The sequence below is a fragment of the Labrus mixtus genome, chromosome 4, assembly GCF_963584025.1.
Source record: "Labrus mixtus chromosome 4, fLabMix1.1, whole genome shotgun sequence".
In the NCBI taxonomy this organism is placed as follows: domain Eukaryota; kingdom Metazoa; phylum Chordata; class Actinopteri; order Labriformes; family Labridae; genus Labrus; species Labrus mixtus.
In genome coordinates, this window is record NC_083615.1 from 32,445,483 (window position 1) to 32,456,449 (window position 10,967).

General features: G+C 39.4%; 1 protein-coding gene across 1 annotated transcript; it reads left to right on the plus strand.

Annotated features, from left to right (window-relative positions):
• Positions 1-4,580: 4,580 nt before the first annotated feature.
• LOC132973507 (LIM domain-containing protein 1-like) lies at positions 4,581-7,463 on the plus strand. Its single transcript, XM_061036996.1, has 6 exons — positions 4,581-4,743; positions 5,805-5,872; positions 5,994-6,056; positions 6,995-7,125; positions 7,243-7,294; positions 7,380-7,463. The coding sequence occupies exons 1-6, from the start codon at positions 4,581-4,583 to the stop codon at positions 7,461-7,463; spliced, it is 561 nt and encodes a 186-aa protein (XP_060892979.1).
• The last annotated feature ends 3,504 nt before the right edge of the window (positions 7,464-10,967 follow it).

Here is a 10,967-nt window from a genome sequence, read left to right on the forward strand (position 1 = left end):
TTTTCATTTTTTTTATCGTATGTTTTTTTTTAATATCATATGGTGATAGAGACATATTCACATGTCCAAAAATTCAGCCAGAATCAATAATGGCCGAGGGCATGAGATCTTTAAAAGGCCCCTAGCCCCCCTAGCAGAGCCTGCCCTAGCCATTTTGGTGCCCTAGGCAAGATTTCAGCAGTTGCCCCTTATATTGCAGACAGTTTGACCACCAAAGACTATATTCATCCACTTAAGAAAACTGGCTTACAGCTTTATATTTAATAAAATGTCTTTATTTAAAAAATACAAAATACTTATAGACAAACATTTATAAAATGGTAATAACACTAATATTTCTGTAAATACAAAATAAAATAAATACAAATAACTAGTGTAACAGAACAAACAATACCAAACAGTTTAGGGAGCAGAAGTGGTCACAGGCTGCCAGGGACAGCAGGGGATGGATTTAAATGTTTCTGATTGCATCTGGACAGAGAAGATGAGCATTTGTGAAACAATCTGCATTTTATAATATAGTGTTTTATTTAAATATTATTTTCTCTTCTGAGCAGTACAGAAAACTCAACTCAGTAGTTTTCCTTTCAACCAGACCTACAGCATGCACACATATCTATTCAGTGAGGACTTCAACCAGACCTACAGCATGCACACATATCTATTCAGTGAGGACTTCAACCAGACCTACAGCATGCACACATATCTATTCAGTGAGGACTTCAACCAGACCTACAGCATGCACACATATCTATTCAGTGAGGACTTCAACCAGACCTACAGCACGCACACATATCTATTCAGTGAGGACTTCAATCAGACCTACAGCATGCACACACATCTATTCAACCTAATAAAAGTACAGTGGAAATAACTGATGTTAACTCGAGCTAGAAAACACTGACATTACTATCATCGATCATAAGCTAGCTTAAATTCAACAAATAAATCATTGAATCGTGCAGCACGTGTCTTTTTCACATTTTTCCTCCTCTTCTTATTTTCCGTCCCTGGCCTCCCGAGGGCTTTGTTGTTGTTTTTTACATTACGGATGTTTATAAACTTCATGTTAATCGGTGTGGTCAGTGTCTCTCACTTCTAATAAATCGCCTGCCCTCCTCCTCCACAATGAGCAGGTAACGAGCAGCTGTGTTGTGAAGAACCGTGTCAAGCAGGGGGCAAGAAAATAGAGCCTTTTTAAATGTGATAGTTGTGTTTTCATGGCTTCTTTTGGATCATAACTAAATAAAAGCATGACAATGATATTAGATAAATAATATTTAGTGATATTTAAACGCATTTTTCCTTTTATTTCTTCATATCTTCAACTTTTCTGCAGCACTCATTTGGCGCCCCCTATGGAGACTGGCGCCCCTAGCATTTGCCTATACTGCCTATGCCACGGGCCGGCCGTGTGTTAACAGTTAACAGCACTTTAGTTTCTTCAGTTAAAAAGGAACTACATGCTTAAACTAGCTAGCAGGCATAGTTAGCTGTGCAAATGGTGACAGTCGGAAATATATGTTGGGGTTGTATCAAGTCAACTTTGGTTATATTCTTTAATAATTATATTTAATTAATAATATATAATATAAATAAAAATATCATTAAAGGCGTCTGGATGGCCGCGAGTGTATAGATCTGTGTGTGTGTGTGTGTGTGTGTGTGTGTAGCCTATGTGCGTAATGGCGCGGTGGTGGAGTTAGTCTCCAGATGTACGTCTTCACAGGAATATGTGTGTGTGTCTGTGTGTGTTAGTAAAAGGGGGAGAAAAGAGGAGAGTAGAGGAGGAGAGAAATGTGTGCCTGAAGAGGCCGGATCACAGTCCGAATCCCGCACCACAACTCGGAGTAATTCCCTTCATTCACAGAAACAAACCAATGGCCGAATTCAAGTTAATACGGCTTACACTGGCCTTTCTGATCAGAAGAATACTACCCGGTTATAACGCTGTTACGCTAAACACATACAGGACGCAGCGGTCCGAAACAACAACAAGAGTTTTAAACAGGTAAAACTCAGGACGCAGTGGTCCAACAAAGGTAAAGCTAAAAGGTAAAATAAATAAAACATTGTTGGAAGAAAAAAAATTACAAAGAACTGGAGTCATTTTGACTGGAGTGCTCTTTATAAATTCTGGTAATTTGTGGGGGTAATATGCACAAAAGCAAAGTTACAGTAAATTAATGTAAGAAAATGCAATAAAAGTCTGTAAAAAGACATCACAATGTACATGTAGCCCAGTCTAAAATATATCATTTTAAAATATGTTAAAATGTAATTTAAAAGAGATACAAATGTTAATAAATAAACAAGATAAATATGTCTATTAAAGAGCGAAATGTTATGTTAATATGAGTTCATTTAGTTCTTTAAAAAATAAAACAGTTCATAATTGTTAAAAAGCGAAGCTATTTTGTAGACTGATAATTATTTGTCAAGGAGGCATTCCCACCTCCTGACATGATGATGAAATAAAGTGTGTTTGTTGTGTGATAATAGTGAGTTCTACTCTGTGAATAAAACTCCCATGTTGCAGAGGCTCCCACCTGCCTCCACATGCCTTCATGACACAAACATTCCTGCACAGAAACTAACCTGAGGGCGGGACCACTTTAACACTCAAAGTTTATGTAACATTTTCTGAAGCATTAGCTGCAAATAACCCTGCAAAATCTAACCAATAAACACAAAATCAATAGCCATAAAAGAGCCTCAGATACAACCGATACAGTACAATTAAAACCATATTTAGGCTATAGTTGATTAACCCTGCTGTAATTATGAATAATACAAAAAACTAATAATCGAGTGCTCGAAAAACTTAGGGTGGAAACACACTGAGGGGTTCAGTTACATTCAGTCCTGCTCTTTGGCATAAACCCCAACATTTCTATCCAGCTGTTATCCGAGCAGATCTGATTCTCTGACATGAAGGGCCTGAATAGTCCACATGGGGGCAGTAACACAAGAACAACGAGCTGTACATGTCTTGTCATGAGTGTAAGAGCTGCAGAACAAACTGACGAGGGCAGAGGTCATTATTTAAAGGAGACCTTGCTGAATTGTAGTCAGTGTTGGTTTCACTTGATAGAATTATATATCCATGCAGGATAAAGAGCCATGACACGTTTATAGATATATTTGTGCTGCTAATGTTAAAGTCATCAAACATACACACAATAACATACAATAATATTACACACACAGGAATTTATCAGAGTAAACTTTAACCTTTGATTAGTTCATTTTGCTGACTTTTACTTTTTGTAATATTTGAACAATTGGATTTGACTTCTAAAGCAGTATTTTCACATTGTTGTATAGTGGGACTTTTAATTTGACTGAAGAATCTGAATAATTCTTCCAGCACTGCAAAATCACTGTCGCTGAAAGTAAGAAAAACAAGCATTTGAAAGAGAAGCTGTAAATCATTTTGTAAAAGCAGACCCATGGACCAGCAGTGACTGATTGTCAGGCTTGTGGTGTGCTAAAAGACACCAGTTGGCCTCATCTGTTGCCTCCTACCCACTCAGCGAGCCAACCTTCAGGAGTCAAGGAGTCTGAGGACTCTTTGCCCCCACAGGGACCAAAAGCACAGAATGCTACACCCATAAACCGGGATAGCAGCTCCCCTTACAGCTGTCTGCTCTGCACATAAAATTAGACCAACAGACAGTCGTACTGTAGGCAGCAGGCAGAGACAACGGGGAGAAAATACAACAAACATGGACCCAACTTATAACTCCAACTATGACTTTCGTAAGGAAGGACAAATAAAGATGTTTCATGGTGGATCTCTCTCGTTTAGCGCTCTGTTGAAGACATGAATATTAAACATGTGCACGAATGGGCTCTTGTCTGTACAGGCTGCAATTGGGGAATTTCTACTTTGTGTTTTGTATTCAGGAATCTGTACCGGATGCAGTAAGGCTGTATACGGACAAGAGCGAGCTGTCAGAGCCATGGGACATTTATTCCACGATGATTGTTTCACCTGCAGCCTTTGCAGTGAGTCCCCCTGATTGTTTGGCTGAAACATGTGGGTCTAAAGCCCCCCTTATTGCTCATAAATGAAGCTAATCAGGTTTAAAAGTGGTGCGTTTCATAAAGGAGAAAAAGCAGGACTAATTGTGAAAACTTAAAATGACTTATTTAACTAAAGCAGGAGAGCTGGTGAAGACAGGTGAAGCCAGTTTGACTATTGAACAGTTGTTATCATCACATGATAGGGGGAGTACTTGATTGCTTTTGGTGGCCCCAACCTTTGATATCGGTTTCTTCACTTCGCTCATGGAAGTATGATGTGAGAAATTCAGAGCCTAAAATTGCTCTTGGAGGCGTAGCCACCAGTGTTTGAGTGTGTGTACGTGTGTCTTAACCATATAGACTGTAAATATTAATGGATGAAGCCTGAGTGAGGGGGCTGGGGGCTTTGGGGTTCCATCGATGGCTATTCTGTTCTTAGAACCAGGCTGTAAACATGTTCATCTCTGCTGTAAAAGCTGTCTCTTTAGAATGGGTGTGTATGTGACTTCCTCTGCTTCTGCAGCCAGCCTCTAGTGCAGTGATTCTTAACCATGGGGCCGCGGCCCACACTTGGGCCGCGAGCGCCACCTAGAGGGCCGCAAAAAACTTTCCGTTTTGCACCTGTGGGCCGCGGGGGCCGCGGCACCGCACCGCAAACCGCAGGTTATCCATCAGATGCTCAGTTACAATACCGCTTCCCACCACTTGGTGGCGGTAATGCGCCAGTCAGTTGTTTAACAAGCTCCAATAAGCAGAAGAAGACACTCGGTGAGCCGTTAGCCTGTAGTGAAGTCAGAAAGTGATGGAGAAGTTTTTGAAAAGAAAAAATGAAGAGGAAAGTGGTGCCAAACCCCCCACAAAGGCAAAAATATTGCGCAGGTACAATCCGGACTTTATAAAGTACGGATTTGTGAACGGAGGTACCGAGGCAACTCCAAGAGCTCAGTGTGTTGAGTGTGGACTTGCGCTATCAAACGAAGCACTAAAGCCTTCAAAATTAAAGCGGCATCTTGAAACCAAACATCCAACGCTCGTGGGAAAGCCGGTGGAATTTTTCAACATTACCACATGATTTTATTTATCAAATTTCCTATTTTTATTTTTATCAGTAGTAAAATCTAAAATCTAATTCTAAATTATTTTTATGTTTTTGTGTTAATAAGCCTGACGTTAGCCTTGTTAATTGTGTTGTGAATTGTTGGCCTGTTCGGCATCTTGTTGTATGTAGAGATTGACACTACACATTACAAATAAATGTCTTTGTGATGATCACATTGTATAATGTAATTTATTTCACAAGCTTTTAGTTTGTTAAACTGTAAATTGATTTGATTTAGTTATTGAATACGAATCAAACCAAGAGTGAGGTCAATTATTATACCAATACAGTTTTAATATTTGAATGGGCACTGGGCCACTTTGTACTGGAAAAGTTGGGCCCCGAGGTCAAAAAGGTTAAGAACCCCTGCTCTAGTGGATACTCAATGAACTGCAGGATTTTGCACTTCCGCATTGTCTTCTTTTTTCAGCACTGGAGTTTGCCGCTTGGTCAATTATGTGAGGAATAATGTAATCTGTTGTGAGTGAGTTGCTATCGGGGAAAAAAAATGTCTGGTTTTTTTATGGTTTCTTTTGCTCCATCAAAAATAATGTAACCTGGTTCAAAGAAAGAATTTTAGATTTTGACATGAAAGTTGATTTACTATATCATTATGTTATCAGACTTTACACCATGTCAAATATTTTCCTTGTTGCTTGTCCTTGTGTTTTTCTAGGTCAAAAGCTCAGTGGCAAGTCTTTTCATACAGTGTCAGGAAGAATCTATTGTGAGGACGACTTTTTGGTAAGACTTGTTCTGTTGTTTTGGCCGCCTGTGTCATTGAACAAACATATGATTCATGTTTTGTCTGAACCGATTTACAATACGTCTCTTAATGAGTTAATTGTTTGGACATTTACTGCAGTACTCCGGAGTGCATCCATCCCCGGAGGTGTGTCACAGCTGTGGGTGTTTAATCACAGACTTGGTAAGTGTGCTTACATGTAGTCTGTGTGTGTTCTCAGTCATCCAGGTCATGGTAAATACAAAGCCTGATCCAAAGGCAAATACGTGCAGATGAGTATTTAAATACACACACAGTGGTGGGAGACGAAGTCAGATATTTAACTGAAAAAAAGAAAAGTTGCAAAACGTCAAATGCTCTATTATGCTCTATTTATGAGAAAAAAGCCCTGTATTCAAAATCTAAATGTGAATACTTGTTTATCATATTATTGAATTATAATGATAAATGCACTAAAATGTGCAGCTCTGCGATGCAGCTGCTAAAAGTGGGGCAAGTTTTAACAATTTATCTACTCAGTACCGTGTGAAGGGACAAATAAAGTCTCAATTGAATTCATCACTATGTATTTTAAATAATAGTTGCTGTTTTAACCTGAATCTGCTAAAAAAAACAAATACAATATTTTATAAATGTTATGGAGTAAAATCTTCAAATTTTCACTCTGAACTGTTTGAAGTAGAAAGAAGCTGAAATTAAAAATACTCAAGGACATTATCCCCAAATGTACACTTAAAGCATACTTTCATGAAATAGAATAATGCATATTCATTTATGTTCACGCACTAATTAGTGAATTATATCATGTTAAAGCTGGCAGAAAAATAGGCTAGTTTTCACATCGCAGTGCTTTTGAATGTCTCCCTGGGGATCAATTGTGTTTCATCTTTTTCCAATTTGATGCTGATTTTTCTCCCTATATTGTCTACTTGTTCCAAATCTGCAGAGAAACTAGTTCCTTAAGGTATTAAATAAAGGGCAAGGTAAAAAGCACAACATTTCCCTGTTAAATAAACTGGAATAGTAAAAAAAGTAGCACAATATAGATAGTATCTAAAAGTTGCCCTGAAGGTACAGTAATTGTGTAAATGTTCTTTTCATCGTTCATTTTTCATCATCAGGTCTTGCAGGCTCGTGGGAAGTCATACCACCCATCCTGCTTCTGCCGTGTGGTCTGCAGACGGAGCCTGGAGGGTCAGCCCTTCTCTGTGGACGCTGACAGCAGAGTGTACTGCGTCACAGACTACCACAAGTGAGTGTCTCACACAACAATCAACACGACAAGAGATGAACCCAAACCCTGCTAGACAGGCTGCACCCAGAGTGTCTGCACTGTTTGGTTCCTGAGACTTCTTCTTCTCTGTTTCAGGGTTCAAGCTCGTGTGTGTGCAGCGTGCAGAGAGCCCATACTGCCAACGGAGGTGAGCCCAACCATTGTTTAAGTTGGCACATAAAGCACTGTGAAAAAGATCATAACAGTCTGCCCTCATTTGTTGATTGTTTCAGGGGTCTGCAGAGTCTATTCGAGTGGTTTCATATGACAGAAGTTATCATGTAGAGTGCTACAGTGGAGAGGTTAACCTCATCTGAGCACCTGAACAGCTTGGAATTATTCATGAGTTTGGTCTAGTTCTGTAAATGTAAAACGTAAAAAACATAAATGTTTATGTTAATGAGTCTTTTGTACAATTTCCTGTCTGGAATAAAGTTGATCTCTATAGATCCTGAGTACTGTTGTGTGTGCACTTTTTCACATTTGTTTTCTCATTGTTTTAAAATGATTCTTTAGATAAATATTGGGCAGCCTAATGCTGTCATTAAATGGATTTAAACTTTTCCACTTCATTCTAAGTACAGCATGCTTAATTGTAGTTTTTTCTGTTTATTATTATGATCTTTTGGAAATACATTTGAGAAATAACCATTTGTGCCAACAAACAGGATATTGTAACAAACCCCACTGCTGTACTCTATTGTGACTTTGTACTTTATTGCCAATGCGCTGCCTTTTTTTCGGACTCTTAACAGTTTACAGAGGCCACTCAGTCTGACCTGACCTGCAAACAAGTTTAAGATTAAGCACATGAATCGTATTTTAATGGCCAGCAAAATAGTTAGCATATCATAAGTTTGCATGCTCAGTCAGGATTCAGATGTCTAGGGGGCATTATATGATGCAAAATATATTTCAAATAAGCCTCTAGTAACTAATCAGAGCGATTACAAATTTTACTTTATAGTGTTACTTGGATTTTTTATGCTTTCTTTGAAGTGTTAGAAAGATTAGAAAGATTAAAGCACATTTCGTTACAAGTAAGCTCAATGTACTTTACATTAAGGATAAAAAGACAAATATATATTTATGGTTATCTGCTCATTGTTATGTTTTGGCATAGGCCATGTGTTCGTCATGTTCATGTTGCAAGACCATCTGTTGCTTTTGAATGTGTTTTAAGCTAAGAGTTTAATATTGCTATGTTTTAAGCATCAAAACCATTTTACAAATAGATAAAATAAACCTTAATCGTGCTTAAATGTGACCCTGACTAATCTCATATTTAACAGGGGCTCTTGTATTTTGTCCTAGTGGTTCTACTGTACAGCAGCGACACCGTGTGGTAATATGGAGTACTACCATAAACTCCTCTCCCGGACCACTTTGGAAGTTACTAAATGAACATTAACGCTGATTGAAATGGCGTCAGTCATGTTTTGTTCGTTGTTTGCAGAAGAATATTTAGTCCTTTGTCAGTTTACGAATCTGTTGTTTATTGCCGGTAAACTGTAGTTAGCATACATCTTCGGCTATCTATCTTAACTCTGTCCATCTTTTACATGTCTCATAGCTTTTATGATTAACCACGATCACCACCTTGTGGTCAACTGTAATAGCACTTGATCATCACATCAACCTTCCCTTTGAGGCAACATAACAGGGTATAAACAAAATAAGTGTCAGGTTTGTTAACAGTGCTATTCTTACCAAAACATGTCAAAGCAACATATCAGTATTTAGAAAACTTAGTGTCATGTGCAGCTAGTTGGTCATCAGGATCTCGACTACAATGACTTCCTTCTACTTCACCTCGGCGCCAGATTGTTTCACCTGCTCGCGTGGTATTGTACTCTCTTGGCTTCTCTGGATTCTAGTGCTCTTTGTGATAGCTTGTGTAGCTAACCCCGTTTTTCTTCTCTGCCTTGCACCAGATCGCTGTTCATGTTTTTTGCTTCACCTCACCTGTGCTTTTTGGACACCACTCTGGGATCACGGACACTGCCACTGGGAACCTCACACTACCCCTCCTCCTTGCACCTTTTGAGTCACTTTTGGAAATAAACCTTTTTGTTATCAACTTGATCCTGCCTATCTGAGTCGTGCTGTTGGGTCCAGAATTTGTACTAACCGTAACACTTAGCATGCCATTGCAAACCTCTATATAAACATAAAAGCAGTTTGAAAGGTCTGTAAAACATTAGCTCACACGCTAAAGAACATAACCTTTCATTATTATTATTTTAAATCACAAGTTCAGTCTTTCAGGTTTCTTGATTTCTCTTGTAGATCTTCTCACCACAGGTTCCGTCAAAGTTTGTGTGGCTGTGTTGTTGTCTGTAGGAGACTTGCTGTCTTCTTCACTGAGCTCCTGCGTTTTTAACAGAAGGATTTGTCCTTCCTCAGTCTTTACGGTGAATGACCGTGGAGCGACTTCTTGAAGAACAGTGGCTTTTGGAACCATTAGGTTCCTCAATCCTGACTGTGTTGTCAGTTGACAGTGGGGGAAGCTGCTTGGCAGTTTTGTCACAAAATTACCTCTGCTTCATCTGATGCTGCAGTCTTCGTTCCAGCTGTGGACGTCTCTTTTGTTTGATGTAGCTTGGCAGTGTTGTACGCAGCTTTCTGTTCACCAGCAGGTGATAATCCACACTCGAGAGGTGATGCTCTGTAGCTGTGTAGAGCAAAGTACGGATCTGAATCACTGTCTTCAGCTTTCTTCAGGAGTAGCTTAAGGATGTGGACTCCTCTTTCAGCTTTCTCATTTGATTGTGTATACAGTGGACTAGATGTCACATGTTTGAAGTCGTACTTTCTTGCTGCTACTATCTGCTGTTAAAGCATGGTCCATTATCACTCACCACTGTGTTTGGTATACCATGTCTGGCAAAAATGGATTTTACTTGTGTTATGACACACATTGATGATGTGTTTGATAGTAAAGCCATTTCAGGGAAGTTTGAGTAATAGTCAATGACCACCAAATATTCTTTACTCTTGAGATGAAACAAATCTATTGCTACCTTAAACCATGGCGCTGTTGGGACATCAGCTACCACCATGGGCTCTTTGGTTTGCTTGTTCCTGTGTTTCTGGCATGTGTCACATCTGCTTATCAGTTTCTCAATGTCTTTATTGATACCAGGTCAGAAGACTGTGTCTCTCGCCCTTCTTTTACATTTCTCCACACCGAGATGACCTTGGTGGATCCTCTGTCTCAGCTTCTGTGGAATAACGATTCTGTCTGAGCAACAGCCCGTTCACGACAGTCAGCTCACCTCTGATGTGATAAAACACAGGAACCTACAGGCCATCCATTTTTTTATATTTTCAACGACACGTTGCAGCTCTGTATCCTTTGCTGTTTCTTGAGCTATTTGTTTGGACTTTGTGTCAGATACAGGAAGAGCAGGAGAAATCATGTTCACATGGCTTTGAACATCCTCATCTGTCGTACTCACACTGCCTCCAGTGGGTGCTCGTGAGAGTGCACTGGCGAGTATGTATAAATGTGTATTTATAAATAAACTATATAAATCAGTTCAGAGTCATATCTCTGCAGTCATATCTCTGCAGACGATGGTCTGTTTCCACAGTGAAGGGGGGAAGACCATATACATAGCTGTGGAACCTCTCTAGGCCAAACACTAACCCAAGACATTCTTTCTCTATCTGGGCATATCTACATTCAGTTTCTGTCATGGACCTTGAGGCATAGGCAACAGGTTTCCAATGCTCACCTTCAGCCATCCTTTGATGCATCCGTTGACACTTTGATCCTCTTTGTGGGATCGAAAAACGCCAGAACAGGTGTAGTTGTC

Bases quoted from the DNA above. Each gene is read 5' to 3' on its own strand.
- LOC132973507 (XM_061036996.1), top strand. From the start codon at position 4,581: ATGGGGCCGCGGCCCACACTTGGGCCGCGAGCGCCACCTAGAGGGCCG. The intron at 6,057-6,994 runs GTAAGTGTGCTT...TTTCATCATCAG, and splicing joins GGTGTTTAATCACAGACTTG to GTCTTGCAGGCTCGTGGGAA. The intron at 7,295-7,379 runs GTGAGCCCAACC...TGATTGTTTCAG, and splicing joins AGCCCATACTGCCAACGGAG to GGGTCTGCAGAGTCTATTCG.